At 37.2% G+C, this 25,740-nt stretch overlaps 1 protein-coding gene across 1 annotated transcript; it reads right to left on the bottom strand.

The window, feature by feature from the left end:
• Positions 1-5,990: 5,990 nt before the first annotated feature.
• LOC121737888 (lactase-phlorizin hydrolase-like) lies at positions 5,991-25,740 on the bottom strand. The gene is made up of 12 exons (XM_042129621.1): positions 25,619-25,740; positions 22,421-22,536; positions 21,398-22,068; positions 20,815-21,120; positions 20,380-20,624; positions 19,936-20,093; positions 11,478-11,502; positions 8,956-9,071; positions 7,983-8,653; positions 7,403-7,708; positions 6,428-6,672; positions 5,991-6,150 (listed from the first exon to the last, which is right to left on the bottom strand). The coding sequence occupies exons 1-12, from the start codon at positions 25,636-25,638 to the stop codon at positions 5,991-5,993; spliced, it is 3,039 nt and encodes a 1,012-aa protein (XP_041985555.1). The 5' UTR covers positions 25,639-25,740.

Genomic DNA, 25,740 nt, shown 5'->3' with positions numbered 1-25,740 from the left:
AGTAACCAGGCCATAAGCTCCAAAAAAAATAGTTGTTACACTATTTGACAGGATTGGACAACAAATGTTTGACATGTAATAAACAAATAATCAGCATCTATTGAAATGATAAAGTATTCATTAATCATTACACATATCGAGTTTTCATTGTTTTTAAGATGTATTCTGCTATTCGGGACGGAAACAAATCCAACAAATCAAAAACCATGGCAATCGGTCCAGCCGTTCTCGAGTTATAAGTGTTGTAACAAACACGACTTTCTTTTATATATATAGATTATATTATTAAAAGCATTATCATATAGAAGATTTTTGCTACAGTTCAACTAATGAGTATAATTAATATTATGTAGGTTTGAATTTTCTTCCACTTCTGTATGCATACAATTATTGAGGTTCCATCAAACGACCTTGCGCAACACCCTGTCTTTTACTATGATTCAACTTGATATTATATTAGCTGCATTTTAAATAAATAGCTAATAGTTAATTACTTAAGCAAGTTTTTCTACAATCATTACCGATTCAATTAAGTACTATATTCTTTTCAAGGGTGTCCCACAAGGATATGTAATGGGACGTCCGTTGTTTATTTCGTTAACTACTTTAGCGCCTGTTTTTAAATAGGGGATAGAGTCTTAAAATTTTAATACATAGCACGTACACGGCCCTTAACATTATGCAAATCGAAAGATAGGCTACTTTGTCAAGGGTATTAATATACTCCGAAGGACATCGAAGTTCAAGTGTTTGTGTATTTATCTGTTGATGATATCAGATTGAGTGACGGAGATCTGCGTCATAATATCTGTACATATTAGGGCGCTATCCGTCCGGATTTTCCTGAAGTTCGAGGCGCCCGGGAACCGTCCTGCCGGGTTTTTGAACAGTATCCGGGTGGAAACCTGACATTTTATTGAGTCCAGCTTTTTATTCAAGCAGCAACAAACGAATGATAAAAACTCGTTAAGCGTACTAACGGTTTCTTCTCTGATCAAAATCAATTACGATTTAAAGAACTTGAGTTAGTCAGATTTTTACGAATTCTTGTTCAAAAAAAAGAATTATCTTTAGCAAAATTGGCAAGACGTAATAGTAAATAATCTTTAAGAGGTTTCCGGGGAAATAACCATATTTCGGTCAAATGTTTAGGATTTTTGTCGTGCTTGACCGGCGAAGGTAATTTAGGACATGGCAGACCTTTTTTTTGTTGCGCAGGGGAAACCCACCATGGGCCCTGACAGACCTAGAACAGATATTATTATCCTCCTATTATTATCACTGGGAAGAACACAAAGAGATATGTAAACAATAATATTATCTTCAATAGATTACTCGCTACAGTTGCTCGCTACAGAGTTACGCCTGAGTGGTGTCCTTTTTGGCACATAAGGCATTGCACTACCTACCATTCCATTTCAAGTTATATTTATTGTTGTTTTCTCATTGTTTTGTTATTGTGTCCGGTTTTATTTCATGTTGTATTGTTATGTTTTAATGTTTGTATAAAAGTTGTTGATGTGTATTATTGTGAGTACTGTAATGTCGTATTGGGTCAAATAAACTTTTATTTATTTATTTAGATTGGTGAATTTAAAACAAGGTATTGGTGAGGCCACATTTTTACATTGCGTTGAGTCGACGCAACAGAAAAATGCATTGCAAATATTTTACCATTTGTTTCAGGCGTTTCGAACAAAACCACTGTCAGTCATCGTCCTAGATTGCTGGATTCACTATAAATATAGATGCACTAGAAATCACCAATTTAAACTATTTTACTTACAAATACTCGTCAGTCATCTGCCTGTAAATATATTTTTTTTTTGTATAGGTACTATCAGAGAAGTTGATTCCTATGCAAATCGGGGACCTATGTAGTTTGGTCGCGTTACGTCAAACCCAGCTGACAGATCACAATTAACATTGAATTGACATATTCGTCATTCGACCAAATAACGTTGGTCTGTCAATTGCATAGGAATCAACTTCCTCGATGGTACATATTATAATATTATTAAGTATCATTATATCTGATAATGTCATGTACTATGACGTTTTTTCAGGCTGCCTAATAATATGTCGGCAACGTGGAATGCCCTCTTAATAATAACTAGAGATCGCCCAATGGTCGAAATTCGACCTTAGTTTCAACGACATTAGGACTACTACCTATATTTTGTAAAAAATATTGACTTTATCATATTTTTTTCAACTCTTGTCTCTGGGACTCAGCTGATCTCAGACTGGCCGTGTAAGCATTGTCTAATTAAGTACTTATCTGATTCAATAAAAAAACTATACTTAATCCATTTTCAATTTGTCACCTTGTTGTCAACAGACTTCAACCATAAATGAAAGAGTATAATTCGTATGTATAGGCTTGTCACTCAAAAATCTGTCATTTTTCCTAGTGTGTGTGTTGTGTGTGTGTAATAGTGTGTATAATGTTTTATTTGGTTTTATTTGTTAAAAAAATGTATGATAAAAGCATGATTTCAAAATAATATTAGCTCGATGCACTCGTTCGCCATATAAACTATAACTGTGCAAAATTTCATTCACCTACGTTTCCCCATTTTTCGTCAAAAGGGATACAAAATTTTTAGCTCACGTATTAATATATAGATTTGTGTTTCGGTGATGGCTATCGATATCACAAATTTTTCGATGCTGGTATCAGCTCTAGTTTTATGATCTATCTAGTATTTTTTTGCGTAATTAATTATATCTAACTAAAAGCTTAAACTCGTTTATCGCGCGAAAAACGTGCATTTTTTGGGATAAAAAGTATTCAATGTCTTTTTCCGGGACTCAAAGTATCTTCACACCGAAATAATTATTTTGCTGAAATATCAAAATTAAATGACATTTAATTTTGATAAAAAAATCGTCTGGCAACGCTGACCACAATAGACATATTAACTACCAGTAGTTCGACTGCAAAGAAACGGACAGGTTTTAATATCTGTCAAATTCGTCGGGTTTGTCTATGGTATAAGTGCAACTTATATTATACTTAATAGGACTGGTACAGACTTCAAAATTATGAAGATTGAGAACAGAAATACTAAATACAGAATAAGGATTATTTAATACTTTTTAGTTCATTTAAGTATAATATTACTATTGTCTTTACCTTCAAATCGGTTCACAAACGGCGGAGTAATCGTTGAACATACATAAACAATATTATATCCACAGCCGAACGTCTAACCTCCTCCTTAAAGTCGGTTAAAAATGATTGTAATAAAAAGTATTAGGGAGTGCCTCCGCTGCCGGCGCCGGTTGCCAAAATGGCTGCCGGCGCCGTTTTCCGAACTCCGAAGTTTGCCGAAGTCACGCGATGTTTGCCGAATAGGCTGCCGGCGCCTAGTCGGCAAACATCGCTTGTCAAACAGAATAATGATCAAAAACATCAGACTTGAACTAAATGACTATGAAAAGTACAAATAATAAGGTCATAATAAATGTAAGGATGCATAATTATTTGAATCCTTCGATCGGGGATTCTCGGAAATGCTATTGTATTCTATTGATGTCGCGATCACCGGTGCTCGTATGGGGCTTGAATCTTGGATGGGTTAATGGTGGTGATGATGAAGATGCTGATAAATATGATCTGCATAGTAGCATTTAAAGACAATATCTTTGCTTCTTTAAACAACGCTGAAACTCTCTAACATGTGTAAGGAATCTGAAGTTCTGTTCAGTACCTTCGAAAGTATACCACGGAGTTTATAACTGTAGCTGTGGTGCAAAATCTTACTTTTCGGTAGCTGAAAAAAGATAGCTAAGGTAAAGCTAAGCTAGGAAAATGCATCACAAAAAACTAAAATATCCACAGCCGAACAAATAGGTACCAAAACTTCACCTTTACAAGTCGAATATATAAATTGAGATTATAATTATAATTTCTTTTTCAAATTTGTGTATCGGCACTGGAACCTAGCGCTTTACGCATTATCACCGGCTCCCATTTTGAGTGCCAGGCGCCAGCGCCAGCAGTCGTTGTTTTATATCTCGGCTGCCGGCAGTATACTTACCGTAGTTCCCATTACTGATATTTTTGGGAGCCGGCGCCGGCAGCGGAGGCACTCCCAAAAGTATTATGATATTTAATGATATGTATTATTGTGATATTAATTTAAGAATAAAATATAATATACTATGTGTGTTGTTTACTTTCAACGTTTACTTTCAATGCAGCAATGTAAGGGCTGATTTACCAGATAGATTTTACCTGAGTAATAAATAAGTAACTTTATAATGTGTTATGTGTATATTATTTACCCCTATAAGAACCTCATGTCATAAGTCATAACATATCCGACGAATGACGATTGAAAAATCATTCCAAACGAAAATGTGTATCTACTTTTCAATCGTCACCTTTTTTGCCAATTAAAATTTATGATGAAAACCTAACCTAATTTGAAATACAAAATCTGTCAAAGTTGCATATTATTTATTTCTTATAGAAACTGAGGTAAAATAACTCGAACGGACTAAACTATCGATAGCAAAATACCTACTATACTATCGATAGTAAAATATACATCACTAGCAGACGCACACATTGACAGATCACGCATTTTCGGGTTGTCAGGTGGTCTATACGACAGTATATTATAAGTTTATGCGGGTTTCACTAGGATTATGAACGGAATGTGCCTCGCGCTGGCTGATACTTATCATTTATTTTTAAATATTTAAAATAAAGATTTCAAAATTGGATTCTGACAATTTTAATCGCATGTACCAAAAGTCAAAACACAAACAACAATACGACCAAAGAGGAACACGTCCAGCGAATATGTCATAGTTTTATATTCGTAGGTAACAAGTTAACAACCCTAGCGACGATTTTCGTCATAATACGTCAAATTTAGAAAATTTCAACATCAGTTCTAAGTCGGCATACTATATAATTCTGTCTACTCTGTATTCTACGATCAGGTGAGGCTATTATCAATAATTGTCAAACAGTAGTGAATCATACCTACATACTATAGCTCCGTTTTGGCGCCAAAATTTAAATTGACAATTTTAAACCACATATTTTTTGCAGTAAATTCCAGTGTTTTAATTTTTTTATTATACTTGTGGTCAAAAAAATATATATTATATCGCATCTTCCCTATTGCCTTGTATATTTTAGCATCATGTCATTTATTTGGACGACAATGTGCAATCGGAGCATGATATATTATGATGTTAATATCCACATACATAATGTGGATACGAAATTATATCTGGCCGTTTTCGTTTAGATAAGAGGAAGCTCTAAGATAGAACAGAATTATAACCTGAAAAATATTATACTGTGCTCACACAAATCGGCTGGATTTATTTCGCCTTCGCCTTCAAACGTAAAAGTTTGGTGAGTTTATAGTTTGTATTAACATATAAAAAATTGTATTTTGTGAAAGAAATAAAAAAAAAATTTGCTAAGTATGGAACAGTGCATAATAATATTTTTTATTCATAGACACGAAAGCCCTTAGCTCTGCGTGGTGCGAGGTGGGTAGGAATGTGTCGAAAAAAATCTGACAAGGAGTCCTCTCCTTTGTCCTAAGTTTTGTGGCATCACAGTTTAAAATTTAATGAATTGAATAGCGAAGTTTTAAATATTGAGGTGACGTCACACAAATGTGACCACCTCACACGCACACACGAATTGTGAAGTGGTCACATTTGTGAGACCCCCTCACCCCTCACCTCACATGTGAAAGAAGAAGAAGAGGGAAGGGGCGAATAACCATAAATCTTAATCAAGAGTCAAGACTGATTCCAGAAATTGGAGGAAATGGGGACTAAGCCTACATTATCTCCAACAAACTGAAATGCAGTTTGGCGGTTTTTAGGATAAGGACATAATGTTGTAAAATAATGGAATAAATACTTAAAAAAAAAAATTGCCTCTCGTCAGGTAAACAGATAACAACATTAACCTTGAGAATTCTTTTAATAAATATCAGTCTTCTGGTCTAGTGTCCCTCGTCGAGGGTCATAACCCTGGAGTCAGGTTCGTATTCGTGATCTACCACCCTGGTCCTCAGCACCTCCTTGTACACGAAGGCGGATTTCCTGGGCGTGCGAGTCCTTTCTGGACTCTCAAAGTCTACCTGGTACAACCCGAAGCGCTCTCTGCAAGAAATTGGGTTTATTCATTTGGTATTGCCCCAGAAAAACAATCGCAGGATAGAAAATTGTCTTATTTAGACCTCTTAGCAAACTGCATTTTTATGTTGTTCTATAATATAAGTGGTCTTTGACGGCCTAAACGGCTGGTCAGATTTTAGTATAATTAGATTTGCCTTGGTCGTGACGGTTCATTGGATTCATTGTTGTAAGGATTTTTGTCCTTATATGAAATAGCTGTTTAATAATTATTAGTTTCTAATAAACACGAAGATCTACTTACGTATAACCCTCCATCCACTCGAAGTTGTCCATCAGACTCCAGGCCATGTAACCTCTCAGGTCGACTCCAGCGTCCAATGTGTCCAACACACTCTCGAGAGCTGCTCTATAGTATGTTATCCTGTCATCATCTTCCAACCCAGCTTCAGGGGGACTGGACCAGCCATTCTCGGTGAGGTAGAATACCGGACCGTTGTATTTATTGTGGAGATGAGTGAAGGCATTGTAGATGCTGTTGGGAGCCATCTAAAAAGGATTATTCTAGTTGATTACACTAAAATAAGATGCTCTTGATACAAATTATACTATTGCTATTTGCTGTTTTAATAAATTCAAAACTTTGTGATTAAATGCTTAAATCTATATCTATATACATAATATTATAAAACAAAGTCACTTTTTTCCCCTCATGTCCCTTTGTTCCCTTTACTCGTAATCTTTAAAACTACGCAACGGATTTTGATGATTCTTTCAGTGTTAGACAGCCCATTTATCGAGGAAGGCTATAGGCTATATTTTATCACGCTAAAATTAATACGAGCGAAGAAATAGAGGAAAATGTGGAAAACACTGAGAAATTTATTTGAAAGGGCTAACTTGAACGTGCTAATCTCAGGAACAACTGGTCCGATTTGAAAAATTCTTTCAGTGTTAGATAGCCCATTTATTGAGGAATGCTATTAATTATTTTTATTACGCTAAGACTTACAGGGGAATGTGGAAAAAACGGAGGATATTATTTGAAAGGGCTTATCTCGCGAACTACTGGAGCAATTTTCATGTTATTTGGCACAGATAAGAAGTAGACCACGTGAAGGATCATAGGCTATCGATTTTAATATTTTTTCCATTCAGTGGCTATATATTTTATACCCGTGTGTCAGCGGAGCGGGTCGTTAGTATTAGTTTAAACTAAATGTTTACGAGTAACATTTAATAATATTATACTCTGCTATAATAATAAATAAAGACTTACGGTCAGCCATTGCGAGGCAGAACGCGGCCATTCCTCTGGGACGAAAGTGCCAACATCAATGTCATCCAGCATGGACGGTACAGCATAATCTTCCTTATACTCATTAGCTGACACCAGTAAAGATGTATAATGGTTCACTCCAAAGAAGTCAGCAGCCCCGCGAGCTAGAAGCCTCTCCTCTTCAGTGAACGCAGGCATACGGGACTTCGGGTAGCCCTGCTCAGCGCTCTTCCGTGCTACGATCTCGGAGAGCTCCTTCGGGAAGCCTCCGTCTTCGGAGAATATGGGCTCAGCGTATAGACCCCACTGAAAAGTGCAAAGATTTAAAGAAACTTTGGAATCTTTGGGATTTCAGTTATATTGTACCTATGAATTTTTTAGCTAACAGTAGGCTAGATCTCAAAATAATATGTAAATTGAAATAATTAAATCTGGGTCCTAGGTCGTAATGGCATGTAATTTGCGATGCCTTATATTAATGAAATTAGTATCGAAACCATCTTGGCAATGAGCAATATACTGAGCATAATTTGCCATTGCTATTCAAACATTTTCCATTCATAAACTAGGTTCCACATACCTCAGATTGCCTCTTAATTTCAGCAGCATAAAAGTCTTCCTCCGAATCAGTCAAGGGTCCAAACCAGTTGCAGCTAATGGTAATACCACACGTACCCTGTTGGGTTGGCTTGAACTCATTAGCATAGAGATGGTAGGCCCTAGCATGGGCCAGAACTAGGTTCTTAGCACAATAGTACACTCCAACGTCTGTGGCATTCAGGAGAGGCGCTTTCGTATCTGCGGCATATCCCTCGTAGCAGATTTCTCTTGGCTCGTTAAAAGTGATCCACAGCTTGACTCTATCACCGAAATTCTCGTACACAACTCTGGCGTAATCCTCAAACCATTCCGGGAACATTGGGTTGATAAAGCCACCTAGATCCTGGAGTTTTTGGGGAAGATCCCAATGGTATAGAGTCACCATGGGTTCGATGCCGTATTTGATCATCTCGTTGATGTAGTTGTTGTAGAAAGCTACGCCATCTTCGCTGACTTTGTTGGCGAGGCCGTTGGGTAGGATTCTGGCCCAGGATAGGGAGAATCTGTAGGCGTCCAGGCCCAATTCCCTCATCATCTCCACGTCGCGTTTGTAGTTGTGGTAGGAGTCAGCAGCAATATCGCCGTTGCTTTGGTCCTTGATGACGTGCGGTAGGGTGTGGGTCATGCGGTCCCAGATGTTTTCCCCTTTGTCTATAAACGAAATTAAGTGTTTTATAATTCGTTACGATAGCAGCCACCAATTTTGAAAACAGCCCGGTGAATTAAACAAAATTATAGAATTTATACGTCACGTTTCACAAGAAAATACTAGTCACTAGCATTTTCATCTAGAAGTAAACACAATTTGCCAATTGCCATTATAGGATAAAATCTTACTATATACAATGACCAGACATACTTATTACTCTATGCTATATACTTATCATTAGTAATTTAAGAAGCATTCGTATTTCCTTCTTTCGCCATGTAATAATCATCATCATCATCCATACCTGCGGCATCCCAGCCACCCTCGATCTGGTAAGACGCAGTGGCGGTTCCGAACAGGAAGTCATCGGGGAATCGCCGCTGCTGGCGAGGAGACGCCGCGCAGCCCAGAGCCAGGATACTGGAATAGAAGAATTAGAAATAGAGGAATAGAATAATAGTAGAAGTGGAAGAATTGAAGATGAAAAGTGGAAGAAAATTAATAAATTAAAATTAAAATTGTTCTATTTCTGAATAAATTTGAAACAAATATTTTCAGAAGTGCACTTGAGTGCTCTTTTGATGTGATTTGAATGCCACGGTTATATATTATTGCGGAATATCCAGTCCTATCTACTCTAAGGCTGAAGCCAAACGATCATAATTTGTGAGTTGTGAGTCGCAGAATTTCTGTTGGCAGAAATTCTGCTGCATTTAGTTTTATAAAAAAATCTACTTCATTCACATGAGGGTAATTTTGTGATTCTTGATTTGTATTGAAAAAATATTTACGCGACCGAAATTCTGCGACTCACGACTTACAAAATTACGCTCGTTGTTTGGCCTCACCTTATATTTCCAATGAATTCTCTATTTTAGACACAAGTTCGTTTGGACTCTCAATGGTATTTAGCCGAGAAATATTGGGGGAGCCGGTATATACAGCATCACCTGTACTATCATCGGCATAGCAATGAATGCCGTTGGTCTGTAACATGTCATTGATATGCAGTATGAATAGGATAGGCGATAGCACACAGCCCTGAGGGACACCCAAGGATAGGATGCAAAAAACGACCGCATCCCATTCCAATCTGGTAACTTTAACAGCACGCTGTCGTAACACCGTCGTAAGTGGCACAGAACTCCTAACAAGGCAATGATCCGATGAACCAAGTGGTGCGGTTACGGATGTCAGGTAGCCATCAGGATTTGAAGTCAGCAGAAGGTCCACAAGGAAGGATTCTGACCGTCCGCATTTAGGCTTGATCACGGGGTATGTTAAAAGCTACATTTTGAATGTTAAGGGCCTGTTTTACCACTTCCTGATAAGTGCCGAATAGGCTTGATATCAACTTATCAACTTGACGGATGTAGTATGGAGAATCTGTCAAAAAATTTGTGGATAGCCTATTCGGCACTTTATCAGGAAGTGGTGACTGGTGAAACAGACCCTAAATCTATAATGATGCCAACTGCGAAATAGCCTGGCGAAAAGAACAATTTGCAAAAAATTAAAAAAAATAATACGTAGAAGACAAAAGACAAACAAGACGACTTTATCATTATTATTACTTAAACGAAAGAGACTTTACGTGATAAAGTGTAGTGTGATTGTGTGTGTGAATGTGTAAATAATATACAATAGGATAAAATTGTTCGGCGTGCATCCGTTGTCTGATTGCCAAAACACAAGTTTTTACTTAGCATGGGATTAGACGAGGTGATGTACGCTAACTAACTTTTATATTATTGTATATTATTGTATGTAAAGAATTTGAATTTGAATATATCATTTAACTGACGTAATCAGGAAGTAAAATTATTATTTTTTATTATTATATTGACCATATAGTAAATATTATCACGATCTGAATTGACCTCTTAGGGTCAGCGCAGACAGAAAGGAGCGCAGCGGAGAGGATTTTATTGACGCACTTGGAAATAAACTTTAAAATTATTCGACTAAAGTGCGATAACGAATTCCCGCGTATTATCGAGGACGCGCGAGCATTTCTTGTAAGTTTCAAACATTTATGCACTTTAGTGTCATAATTTTAAAGTTTATTTTCAAGTGCGTTAATAAAATCCTCTCCGCTGCACTCCTTTCTGTCTGCGCTGACCGCAAAGACGTTGCGTCGACGACGAATATTTAGATTATTTTAAAATTACCATCTCTTTAGACTTTACTTTTATTATATACTTCGTCTTTATTATTAATTAAATTAGTTCTCTATGTTTTACTTAACTTTATGAACTTAAGTGTAATGAAGATTTTGATATAAGTAATAAGCTCCATGCATTTTATGTCATACCCTAGTACATAAGTGAGTGCGGGCGTTAGAAAACCGGCGTGAAACAGCACTTGCGCTGTGTTTCGCCGAGTGAGTGAGTTTACCGGAGGCCCAATCCCCTAACCCCTACCCTATTCCCTTCCCTACCCTCAACTATTCCCTTCCCTTCCCTTCCCTACCCTCCCCTATTACCCTATTCCCTCTTAAAAGGCCGGCAACGCACTTGCAGCTCTTCTGATGCTGCGAGTGTCCATGGGCGACGGAAGTTGCTTTCCATCAGGTGACCCGTTTGCTCGTTTGCCCCCTTATTTCATAAAAAAAAAAATTAGAACTGATGCAAAATAACTAATTTTTGCCTTTTTGAAATCCCAGAAAATAATTCTGAATTCGAAATAGAAGAATTTCAAATAAAAAAATAATAATGAAATAATTCAAAATTCAAAATCGAACCTTCTGATTTTAAATTAGAAAATGTGAAGAAAATGAGTTCAAGTGTTATGAGATCGCATTTATCCAAAATGATGTAAACTTACCTCAGAATAAGCACCTTCATTTTCACTGATCAGCAAGTGGTGGCCCTATCAGTTATATAGAGGCTGTTATCGCTTATCACAGGGTGTGGCTTACGTCTTCAGGTTAGCTTGAGATCACGGAGCTAATACTAAGAGCTCCGTGCTTGAGATAATTCAAAATCTCGACCGTTGGCTATTCTATACATATACTTACTAATATTATGTATTATGCGAAAGTGTGTCTGTATGTTACCTCTTTTCGCCCAAACCGCTGAACCGATTTCGCTGAAATTTGGTATGGAGATACTTTGAGTCGCGGGAAAGGACTTGGACGTGGGAGAGCCATGCTTCGGCACGAATGGGCCGGCTCGACCGGAGAAATACCACGGGCTCACAGAAAACCGGCGTGGACGTGGGAGAGCCATGCTTCGGCACGAATGGGCCGGCTAGACCGGATAAATACCACGGGCTTACAGAAAACTGGCGTGAAACAGCGCTTGCGCTGTGTTTCGCCGAGTGAGTGAATTTACCGGAGGCCCAATCCCCTACCCTATTCCCTTCCCTACCCTCCCCTATTCCCTTCCCTCCCCTACTTCCTTCCCTTTCCTACCCTCCCCTATTACCCTATTCCCTCTTAAAAGGCCGGCAACGCACCTGCAGCTCTTCTGATGCTTCGAGTGTCCATGGGCGACGGAAGTTGCTTTCTACCAGGTGACCCGTTTGCTCCTTTGCCCCCTTATTTCATAAAAAAAGGACATAATACCCCGGAAAAATGTACGTTTGTCCGAGTCATCTAGTTCTTATACAATGGTTGTTTTAAAATAACCAAGCGCATTCATTTTTTCAATGTTTTGAACATAAAAATTTGGCGTGGTGCCAAAATATAGCCTTAAATCCTATATAAATGGATTTTTCAACACAAAAATAATTTTTCAATTAGAACCAGTAGTTCCTGCGACTAGAACATTCAAACAAACAAAATCTTTCGCTTTATAATTTACTAGACGTTCCGCGCGGCTTCGCCCTCGTAAATTAGGAATTTCACAGACAAAATAGCCTATAAAAATTTCCTATGATCCTTCACTTTTTATCTTTGCCAAATAACATGAAAATTGTTCCAGTAAACACTTTCAAATAATTTTCACCGTTTTTTTTATACGTTCCTCTGTTTCTTCGCTTCTATTATGCCTTGCTGAATAAATGAGCTATCTAACACTGAATCAAATCGGACCAGTAGATCCTGAGATTAGCGCGTTGAAACAAACAAACTCTTCAGCTTTATAATTATTTATAACTTACTAGCTGTCCCGGTGAACTTCGTGTCACTTTAAAACCTTCCCTGGACTTCTACGAATATTTTAAGACTAAAATCAGCCCAATCCGTTCAGCCGTTTTCGAGTTTTAGCGCGACTAACACATTTGAAAATCCATTTTTATATATAAGACTAGCTGTCCCGGTGTACTTCGTGTCACTTTAAAACCTTCCCTGAACTTCTACGAATATTTTAAGACTAAAATCAGCCCAATCCGTTCAGCCGTTTTCGAGTTTTAGCGCGACTAACACATTTGAAAATCCATTTTTATGTATAAGATAAGTATAGATGGAAGATAGATGTATTTGTAAAGATTACTAGATGTTCCGCGCGGTTTCGACCGCGTAATTTAGGAATTTAATGGAAACCGTACATTATTCGTAGGTTCATGTGGTCTATTCTTTATGTGTGCCAAAAAACATAAACATTGGTCTAGTAGTTCTTAAGATAATGATCAATTTCACATAATTTACCAAGTTTTTCCACATTTTCCTCTGTTTCTTCATTCCAATTGATCTTAGCACAGCCTGCTGCCACTTGAAGATTGATGGGTTAAGAATATAATATGGCTATACATAAAGCCTTCCTTGATAAATGGGCTATCTGACACTGAAATAATTTTTCAAATCGGACCAGTAGTTAGATAAGCGCGTTCAATCAATCGAACAAACAAATAAACTCTCAGAACAGAATAAACTCTTCAGCTTTATAGTATTAAGTAAAGATTATCACTTTGTTTTGTTACATTTTGTATATCAAAACACTAGCACTAGAAAATGGCCTTGTCCTCACTTGGTGCTTGACGTTGGACAGCTAATATTGGAAATAAAACGCAGTTAAGTATACATCATAATAATATAATATTGAGTAATCGATGTAGGTCAGAAGTTAATAGAACTATAAAGATTATAAATAATTTTTATGTCATTCCTCTTCGCTCTTAGGGTAATTAGTTTCTTCTCTTATCAAATTAAATCAGACCGTTTTTAGCATTCAAAGAAAACAGAGAAGCTGTTTTCGTCGTTTAGCATATTATGCTTGCTTTGTTCAAACCAACGCGACCAAGCGACTGCGAAGCGGGAGCGTCAAGTCGCGTCAGGTTGTCAAATGTGTGTTTTGAACATAAAGTTAATATACCTAGCGGAATAGAGAAACAAAGGCCTGAGCAAGCGAGATGTCACTATCAGTAACACTGCGTGATAAAAGGAGACGTGTGATACATGACAGCAGCACTCTTTTTTTGACGTCCAATCGGCACGTGACAATTTAATCTCATAGAAATCATGTTTAATCATGCTTGTGTAAGTGTATACGTACACATATTTTTACACACAGATGTAAACCAATTTCGGTTTCGTTTGACAGCTCGAGATTGTTGCTCTATTCCGTTAGGTATATTAGCTTTATGGTTTTGAAGTGTACATCTTCAAGTTATCTAGGCTTCTATTTTAAAACCATTCGACAACTTGACGCTCCCGCTTCGCAGTCGCTTGGTCGCGTAGGATTAAACAAAGCATTAAATAGAGTTCTTATAATAAATTATATTATTAAAAGCATTATCATATAGAAGATTTTTGCTACAGTTCAACTAATGAGTATAATTAATATTATGTAGGTTTGAATTTTCTTCCACTTCTGTATGCATACAATTATTGAGGTTCCATCAAACGACCTTGCGCAACACCCTGTCTTTTACTATGATTCAACTTGATATTATATTAGCTGCATTTTAAATAAATAGCTAATAGTTAATTACTTAAGCAAGTTTTTCTACAATCATTACCGATTCAATTAAGTACTATATTCTTTTCAAGGGTGTCCCACAAGGATATGTAATGGGACGTCCGTTGTTTATTTCGTTAACTACTTTAGCGCCTGTTTTTAAATAGGGGATAGAGTCTTAAAATTTTAATACATAGCACGTACACGGCCCTTAACATTATGCAAATCGAAAGATAGGCTACTTTGTCAAGGGTATTAATATACTCCGAAGGACATCGAAGTTCAAGTGTTTGTGTATTTATCTGTTGATGATATCAGATTGAGTGACGGAGATCTGCGTCATAATATCTGTACATATTAGGGCGCTATCCGTCCGGATTTTCCTGAAGTTCGAGGCGCCCGGGAACCGTCCTGCCGGGTTTTTGAACAGTATCCGGGTGGAAACCTGACATTTTATTGAGTCCAGCTTTTTATTCAAGCAGCAACAAACGAATGATAAAAACTCGTTAAGCGTACTAACGGTTTCTTCTCTGATCAAAATCAATTACGATTTAAAGAACTTGAGTTAGTCAGATTTTTACGAATTCTTGTTCAAAAAAAAGAATTATCTTTAGCAAAATTGGCAAGACGTAATAGTAAATAATCTTTAAGAGGTTTCCGGGGAAATAACCATATTTCGGTCAAATGTTTAGGATTTTTGTCGTGCTTGACCGGCGAAGGTAATTTAGGACATGGCAGACCTTTTTTTTGTTGCGCAGGGGAAACCCACCATGGGCCCTGACAGACCTAGAACAGATATTATTATCCTCCTATTATTATCACTGGGAAGAACACAAAGAGATATGTAAACAATAATATTATCTTCAATAGATTACTCGCTACAGTTGCTCGCTACAGAGTTACGCCTGAGTGGTGTCCTTTTTGGCACATAAGGCATTGCACTACCTACCATTCCATTTCAAGTTATATTTATTGTTGTTTTCTCATTGTTTTGTTATTGTGTCCGGTTTTATTTCATGTTGTATTGTTATGTTTTAATGTTTGTATAAAAATTGTTGATGTGAATTATTGTGAGTACTGTAATGTCGTATTGGGTCAAATAAACTTTTATTTATTTATTTAGATAAGTAGGTGAATTTGAAACAAGGTGGTAAGGCCATATTTTTACATTGCGTTGGGTCGACGCAACAAAAAAATTCATTGCAAATATTTTACCATTTATTTCAGGCATCTCGAACAAAACCACTGTCAGTCATCGTCCTAGATTGCTGGATTCACTATAAATAAAGATGCACTAGAAATCACCAATTTAAACTATTTTACTTACAAATACTCGTCAGTCATCTGCCTGTGAATATTTTTTTCTGTATAGGTACTATCAGAGAAATTGGTTCCTATGCAAATCGGGGACCTATGTAGTTAGGTCGCTAGGTCGCGTTACGTCAAACCCAGCTGACAGATCAGAATTAACATTGAATTGACATATTCGTCATTCGACCAAATAACGTTGGTCTGTCAATTGCATAGGAATCAACTTCCTCGATGGTACATATTATTATAATATTATTACATATCATTATATCTGATAATGTCATGTACTATGACAATGAGTTTCTAAAATACTAGAGTAGCAATGTCTTACAAAAGATTCTCAGAAATGCGTAACCACTTTTTTGTTCAAAAGACAATGTCAAGTCATATATTCGTTATGCCATTATGTATGTGAGATATGCCTGCAGGCATCTTCGAAGTGGCAACGCGTTGCTACCGTAAACTTCCAATCTAGTTACGTTAGTAACATAGAATATCATTGTACTATGACGTGTTTTTCAGGCTGCCTAATAATATGTCGGCAACGTGGAATGCCCTTTTAATAATAACTAGAGATCGCCCAATGGTCGAAATTCGACCTTAGTTTCAACGACATTAGGACTATGCCTATATTTTGTAAAAAAATATTGAATTTATCATATTTTTTTCAACTCTTGTCTCTGGGACTCAGCTGATCTCAGACTGGCCTCATAAGCGTTGCGCTTAAACTCGTTTATCGCGCGAAAAACGTGCATTTTTTGGGATAAAAAGTATTCAATGTCGTTTTCCGGGACTCAAAGTATCTTCACACCGAAATAATTATTTTGCTGAAATTTGCGTTTCAGCAGCTTAGACGTGAAACGGTGAAAACGACAGACAGACAGAGACACTTTTACATTTATAATATTAAGGGCAGGTTATTCCAAATTCACGTTTCTAGAATGAGTAATTTTTAAAGAAAGCGTCATTCGAAAAAACTGAAAAATATATACATGTTTAGATACATCTTTTAACTAGTGACTTTTTTGGTTAGATACACAATACAGGTAGGTAAGTAATTTATTTTACTCGATAAAAAAATCCGAAACAACCTCGATTTTAAAAACATTTTGAGTTTTATAGGACTTACAGGGACTCAATAAAAAAAAATTTGGACAGTTCGAATACTATTAAAATTTTACAGGGAAATGATTGGATACATGTTTAGTTATAATATTTTTTATCTAAGTACAAAGGTTTTTTCTCCTATTTCGCCCTATCATGGACGCGGAGAGCGTCGTTTTTTTTGTTTTTATGATATAAGCGGGCAAACGAGCAAACGGGTCACCTGATGGAAAGCAACTTCCGTCGCCCATGGACACTCGCAGCATCAGAAGAACTGCAGGCGCGTTGCCGGCCTTTTAAGAGGGAATAGGGTAATAAGGGGTAGGGATGAGAAGGGAAGGGAAGGGAATAGGGTGGGGAAGGGAATAAGGGTAGGGGATTGGGCCTCCGGTAAACTCACTCACTCGGCGAAACACAGCGCAAGCGCTGTTTCACGCCGGTTTTCTGTGAGAACGTGGTATTTCTCCGGTTGAGCCGGCCCATTCGTGCCGAAGCATGGCTCTCCCACGTATAAAATTGGTCGTAACCGCCACCGTACAAGGCGCGCTGATATGAATGTTATTTTAATGTCATTTACGTCGATATTCGCACTGACAGACATCGACCTGCTAATTTAGGAATAACCTGCCCTTAACGAGTTTTGCCCGCGGCTTCGCTCGCGTTAAGTAGTATTATTATATTATATACAAACTTTTATCCCCTATTTTAACCCCTTGAAGGTAGAATTGATCAAAATACTTTCTTAGCGGATGCCTACGTCATATCATCTACCTACATGCCAAATTTCAGCTCGATCCGTCCAGTGGTTTGGGCTGTGCGTTGATAGATCACCATGGCAGTCAGTATCTTTGCTTCTTTAAACAACGCTGAAACTCTCTAACATGTATAAGCAATCTGAAGTTCTGTTCAGTACCTTCGGAAGTATACCACGGAGTTTATAACTGTAGCTGTGGTGCAAAATCTTACTTTCTGGTAGCTGAAAAAAGATAGCTAAGGTAAAGCTAAGCTAAGAAAATGCATCACAAAAAACTAAAATATCCACAGCCGACCAAATAGGTACCAAACCTTCACCTTTACAAGTGGAATATATAAATTGAGATTATAATTATAATTTCTTTTTCAAATTTGTGTATCGGCACTGGAACCTAGCGCTTTACGCATTATCACCGGCTCCCATTTTGAGTGCCAGCGCCAGCAGTCGTTGTTTTATATCTCGGCTGCCGGCAGTATACTTACCGTAGTTCCCATTACTGATATTTTTGGGAGCCGGCGCCGGCAGCGGAGGCACTCCCAAAAGTATTATGATATTTAATGCGATGTATTTAATTTAAAAATAAAATATAATATATTATGTGTGTTGTTTACTTTCAACGTTTACTTTCAATGCAGCAATGTAACGGCTGATTTACCAGATAGCTTTTACCTGAGTAATAAATAAGTAACTTTATAATGTGTTATGTGTATATTATTTACCACTATAAGAACCTCATGTCATAAGTCATAACATATCCGACGAATGACGAAAATGTGTATCTACTTTTCAATCTTCACCTTTTTTGCCAATTAAAATTTATGATGAAAACCTAACCTAATTTGAAATACAAAATCTGTCAAAGTTGCATATTATTTATTTCTTATAGAAACTGAGGTAAAATAACTCGAACGGACTAAACTATCGATAACAAAATACTATACTATCGATAGTAAAATATACATCACTAGCACACGCACACATTGACAGATCACGTATTTTCGGGTTGTCAGGTGGTCTATACGACAGTATATTATAAGTTTATGCGGGTTTCACTAGGATTATGAACGGAATGTGCCTCGCGCTGGCTGATATCATTTATTTTTAAATATCTAAAATAAAGATTTCAAAATTGGATTCTGACAATTTTAATCGCATGTACCAAAAGTCAAAACACAAACAACAATACGACCAAAGAGGAACATGTCCAGCGAATATGTCATACTTTTATATTCGGAGGTAACAAGATAACAACCCTAGCGACGATTTTCGTCATAATACGTCAAATTTAGAAAATTTCAACATCAGTTCTAAGCCGGCACACTCTATAATTCTGTCTACTCTGTAACTACGATCAGGTGAGGCTATTATCAATAATTGTCAAACAATAGTGAATCATACATACTATAGATCCGTTTTGGCGCCAAAATTTAAATTGACAATTTTAAACCACATATTTTTTGCAGTAAATTCCAGTGTTTTAATTTTTTTATTATACTTGTGGTCAAAAAAAATATATATATCGCATCTTCCCTATTGCCTTGTATATTTTAGCATCATGTCATTTATTTGGACGACAATGTGCAATCGGAGCATGATATATTATGATGTTAATATCCACATACATAATGTGGATACGAAATTATATCTGGCCGTTTTCGTTTAGATAAGAGGAAGCTCTAAGATAGAACTGAATTATAACCTGAAAAATATTATACTGTGCTCACACAAATCGGCTGGATTTATTTCGCCTTCGCCTTCAAACGTAAAAGTTTGGTGAGTTTATAGTTTGTATTAACATATAAAAAAAAAATTGCTAAGTATGGAACAGTGCATAATAATATTTTTTATTCATAGACACGAAAGCCCTTAGCTCTGCGTGGTGCGAGGTGGGTAGGAATGTGTCGAAAAAAATCTGACAAGGAGTCCTCTCCTTTGTCCTAAGTTTTGTGGCATCACAGTTTAAAATTTAATGAATTGAATAGCGAAGTTTTAAATATTGAGGTGACGTCACACAAATGTGACCACCTCACACGCACACACGAATTGTGAAGTGGTCACATTTGTGAGACCCCCTCACCCCTCACCTCACATGTGAAAGAAGAAGAAGGGGGAAGGGGCGAATAACTATAAATCTTAATCAAGAGTCAAGACTGATTCCAGAAATTGGAGGAAATGGGGACTTAGCCTACATTGTCTCTTAAGTGCCTCTCGTCAGGTAAACAGATAACAACATAAACCTTGAGAATTCGTTTAATAAATATCAGTCTTCTGGTCTAGTGTCCCTCGTCGATGGTCATAACCCTGGAGTCAGGTTCGTATTCGTGATCTACCACCCTGGTCCTCAGCACCTCCTTGTACACGAAGGCGGATTTCCTGGGCGTGCGAGTCCTTTCTGGACTCTCAAAGTCTACCTGGTACAACCCGAAGCGCTCTCTGCAAGAAATTGGGTTTATTCATTTGGTATTACTCCAGAAAAACAATCGCAGAATAGAAAATTGTCTTATTTAGACCTCTTAGCAAACTGCATTTTTATGTTTTTCTGTAATATAAATGGTCTTTGACGGCCTAAACGGCTGGTCAGATTTTAGCTTGAGAGGTATAATTAGATTTGCCTTGGTCGTGACGGTTCATTGGATTCATTGTTGAAAGGATTTTTGCCTTTATAAGAAATAGCTGTTCAATAATTATTAGTTTCTAATAAACATGAAAATCGACTTACGTATAACCCTCCATCCACTCGAAGTTGTCCATCAGACTCCAGGCCATGTAACCTCTCAGGTCGACTCCAGCGTCCAAAGTGTCCAGCACACTCTCGAGAGCTGCTCTATAGTATGTGATCCTGTCAGTATCATCCAAACTTCCATCAGGAGGAGTGGACCAGCCGTTTTCGGTGATGTAGAAGACCGGACCATTGTATTTATTGTGGAGATGGGTGAGGGTGTTGTAGATGCTGTTAGGAGCCATCTAAAAAGGATTTTTTTTTTGGTTTAGTTGAGTATGCCAAAATTAACGCTCTTGACGCAAATGCACCCTATGTTTTGTGATTAAACTTTGTGGTTAAATGCTGAAATATTAGTATAAACTAAATATCGCCTACATATTTTATTTTATATTGTATATTGTTACTTTGCTATAATAATGAATAAGGACTTACGGTGAGCCATAGCGAGGTAGCACGCGGCCATTCCTCTGGAACGAAAGTGCCAACACCAACGTCATCCAGCACGGACGGTACAGCATAATCTCCCTTATACTCATTAGCTGACACCAGGTAAGCTGTATAGTGGTTCACTCCAAAGAAGTCCGCAGCACCACGAGCTAGAAACCTCTCCTCTTCAGTGAATGTTGGCATACGGGACCTCGGGTAGCCCTGCTCAGCACTCTTCCGCGCTACGATCTCGGAGAGCTCCTTCGGGAAGCCTCCGTCTTCGGAGAATATGGGTTCAGCGTATAGTCCCCACTGAAAGTGAAAAGATATTAAGAAATTTTGGGATTTCGGAAATTTGAAAAGCTATTACTTAATATATTAGCTAACATCAGTCTAGATCTCAAAATATAATGTCATGTTTACATAAAAATATGGTTCAAATCAAAAATGTAGAATTTGCCTCGCTAAATGCCATAAAATTTGCGATGCCTTCTACAATTAGTTACAAATACGTCTTGGCAAGAGCAATATACTTTAATTTGCCATTGTTATTCAACCACTTTCCATTCATAATAGAGATTCCACATACCTCACCCTGCCTCTTAATTTCAGCAGCATAAAAGTCTTCATCCGAGTCAGTCAAGGGTCCAAACCAGTTGCAGCTAATGGTAATACCACACACACCTTTCTGAGTTGGCTTGAACTCGTTAGCATAGAGATGGTAGGCCCTAGCATGGGCCAGAACTAGGTTCTTAGCACAGTAGTACGCACCCACGTCTGTAATATTCAGGATAGGCGCTTTCGTATCTACGGCATATCCCTGGTAGCAGATTTCTCTTGGCTCGTTAAAAGTGATCCACAGCTTGACTCTATCACCGAAATTCTCGTAAACAACTCTGGCGTAATCCTCAAACCACTCCGGGAACATTGGGTTGATGAAACCGCCCAAATTCTGAAGTTTTTGGGGAAGATCCCAATGGTATAGAGTCACCATGGGTTCAATGCCGTATTTGACCATCTCGTTGATGTAGTTGTTGTAGAAAGCTACGCCATCTTCGCTGACTTTGTTGGCGAGGCCGTTGGGCAGGATCCTGGCCCAGGATAGGGAGAATCTGTAGGCGTCCAGGCCCAATTCCCTCATCATCTCCACGTCTCGTTTGTAGTTGTGGTAGGAGTCAGCCGCGATGTCGCCATTGCTTTGGTCCTTGATAACGTGTGGCTGGGTGTGGGTCATACGGTCCCAGATGTTCTCTGATTTGTCTATAAATAAAATGAAATGTTTTATGAATAGAAACAAATTTTCTACATACCAACAGTTGGGACTAACAATAACATGTTGTACAAAAGGTTTTTAGGAAAATATTATTGAAATCAAATAGCGTGCTATTTGGTGCTTTCTTTAAGTTTTCTCAAGATTTCATTTACATTTTCCATTTATGCTAAAGTGAGAAATATCTGAAACACCGTAGTTGTTGTGTGCATTAGATATAATACAAATTATTATTTTAGTTTTAAGTAAGAAATGTATGCGATGTGGTTATACTTTATTAATACATAAATAAATAAACTTCATCCTTCGCTCTGTAATCGTCATCATCATCATCATCAATACCTGCAGCATCCCAGCCACCCTCGATCTGGTATGAGGCAGTAGCAGTTCCGAACACGAAGTCATCGGGGAACCGCCGCTGCTGGCGAGGAGACGCCGCGCAGCCCAGAGCCAGGATACTGGAAGAGAAGAATAATTAAGAACAGAGGAATAAAATAATAGATAGTACTGTAGACTTAGCACGAGCTTAGCAAGAATAGAAACGCTTACAGTTGTCGCGGACAAACTGACAGATATCCTTTGTTAATTCATCATTTTTTTTTAAATGAAATATGGGGGCAAACGAGCAAACGGGTCACCTGCACTGACCTCCATTATACAAGTACGCTGGACTGATGATACCCTTTGAAATGACAGCTATTTTTTGTGCCTATTTGAAGCGGAATCAGCTCCCCCATTATTAGGGATAGGAACTAAATTTGACGTAAAAATGACGTTTGAAAGTCGGCATCATGTCGCCATATTGGCGCTGATAGCAGTAGTGGGAGTATTTGGAACTAATACTAGTGATGTACAACTGACTTTTCTATTATCGATGAAATGTTTCCAGATTCAGATAATGTCGACCATTAGGACAAAAATATTAAATTGAATAATACAAACGCTACATATTTGTATTAAAGATTACAGACTTCCTCTCCATAATTTAGATAGGCGTAATAAATTAACAACGATTTCATACGTAGATAACGTGATGAGTATCAGTACCTATCTATAATCCATTTATTTTTAGCAGTTAGCACTACGAAAAACTAAAAACAAAACTGAAGATAAGCTTCTAACGAAAACTTGAATTCCAACTATTGAATTTTATTGTTTATCAAAAATCGGTAAAACAAAGGTAAATATGTGGTGAATACGGTATAATAAGATTAGTGCCATATTCATCAGAAAGTCAATTAATAAAAATTGGTTTGAGGCTGGTCATTGATTGTTGGCTTCACTACATTTGTATTATTGATAACGTATGATGCTTTTGTAACGTGTTTTTGTATCAATTATAAATACTTGTCTACCTAAATGTAAAGCAAATTTGTTAATGTTTAGATTTCTAAATGTGGAAGCATGTTAATAGTGCATAGAAATTAATCAGCTTTAATTTTAATTTATGTTTTTCACTGTATGTTTTCCGTGCAAATAAAAATAAATAAAATAAAATAAATAAAATTTTTAAGTGCCTATATTATCAATAAAAGTTAAATTAAGAAATTTAAAAAAACCCCCGCCAAGACAACTTTAAAAAGTAATGAAATAATATTTACTGCCTTTAAGTTCAAATAATTCCTAACTTGTGTAAAGTAATATTTTAGTCCATAATTGTTGCCACGGTGTGTCGGGGGACCGCCAAGTAAACTACAACCGCCAAGTCGCTGATTACCTATCCCGATTCAGATCGCTGTGAATTGATCCTTAAACTTGTTATGTGAAATTAAACATCTACATTAGCGGTCCCCCGACACACCTTGACAACAATTATGGACTAAAATATTACTTTACACAAGTTAGGAATTATTTGAACTTAAAGGCAGTAAATATTATTTCATTACTTTTTAAAGTTGTCTTGGCGGGGGTTTTTTTTAAATTTCTTAATTTAATTTTATTTCGTACTTTTAAAACTTGTGTTGGTTATAGTGCAGAATAATTCCTATCAACAGAATCATATTCTCATGATTACCATCTATCAATGTCCTTTTCGATGAGGCCGTTAATATGAGCCCAAACATGAAACCTCCACTTTGGGTTCATACGAAGCTCGATTCCTATGGAATCCAGGTGATGCTGCAGCAGCAGCATGTAAATATTTACTGTTTATACTTTATCTACTTCTTACTGGTTGTCGCAATTAAAATGCGCCCAAACACGAAACCTCTCCTCTTAGTTGGCGAGGAGTTGGATATCCTATTGATTACCAGGCGATGCTGCAGCATCAGGTCAACTTTCCATTATTATGTGTATACGTATATTGTATATTCACAAATGTCATGAACTAGAATGAAATATAAAACCCATCAAACGACTACAAGTTGCTAACGGCCTTTCATGAACCAGATAAATACTAATTGTCCAGCACTGAGCAGGCTGATGATGATGAATTATAGCTAAGAACACTCTCGATCATATCAGCATTAACAAAAAAACTAGATCAAAATCGGTCCACCCGTTTGGATGCTACGATGCCACGGACAGATACACACACAGACAAACAGACAGACATACAGACATACAGACAGGCACGTCAAACTTATAACACCCCTCTTTTTTGTCGGGGGTTAAAAAGTTTAATATCGTAGAAATGAGCTGTTCGAAACAATTCGAACGATTAAGCCATAGAGAATTAAAATAAAGACATGGTTACCAATGGTTACGTCAAATTTAGTTCTCGGTCCTAATAATGGGGGCGCTGATTCCGCTTCAAATGGCACAAAAAAAGTGGGTATCATAGATCCAGCGTACTTGTATAATGGAGATCAGTGGTCACCTGCCTACCTAGCATACGCCAACGAGATATCTCACTCTCGAGATAATTAAATTTTGACATTATGAGACGAGTAGTTACTCGTCTCATAATGTCAAAATCTCGACATTATCTCGACCAAACTCTATAAAAATGTGTTATTTCGATGATAGATCTACGCGAGAAAAAATTATTGCCATGCTAGGGTGAATAGAGATGAAGAGACAAACCATCAAACATCGAGAAAACATGTAGAGTGAGATATCTCGTTGGCGTATGCTAGGTAGGCTGATGGAAAGCAACTTCCGTCGCCCATGGACACACGCAACATCAGAAGAGCTGCTGGTGCGTTGCCGGCCTTTTAAGAGGGAATAGGATTACAGGGTAGGGGAGGTAAGGAAGGGTAGCGAATTGGGTCTCCGGTAAACTCACTTTTCTATAGAAGAAGATTAGAATAAAACCATTGTTATTATAACATTTCATTGACGCAATGAGGAAGTAAAATTATTTTTTATTATTAGGTATTACAGTAAATATTATCACGATCTGAATTCTGACCTCTTGACAACACAGTCAAAAACGTTGCTATCAAAGAAAATAAAATGATGAAATAATTCTAAATTCAAAATAGAAGAATTTGAAATAAAAATAAAATGAAATAATTCTAAATTCAAAATCGAATCTTCAGAATTCAAATTTGAAGAAAGTGTTTTAAGATCGCATTTATCCAAAATGATGTAACTTACCTCAGTATAAGCACCTTCATTTTCGCTGATCAGCAAGTGGTGGCCCTCAGTTATATAGATGCTGTTATCGCTTATCACAGGGTGTTGCTTACGTCTTGTTTGCTTGAGATAATCCAAAATCT

Source organism: Aricia agestis, chromosome 21, assembly GCF_905147365.1.
Source record: "Aricia agestis chromosome 21, ilAriAges1.1, whole genome shotgun sequence".
Lineage (NCBI taxonomy): Eukaryota > Metazoa > Arthropoda > Insecta > Lepidoptera > Lycaenidae > Aricia > Aricia agestis.
This window is presented reverse-complemented; position numbering and strand designations above follow the sequence as displayed.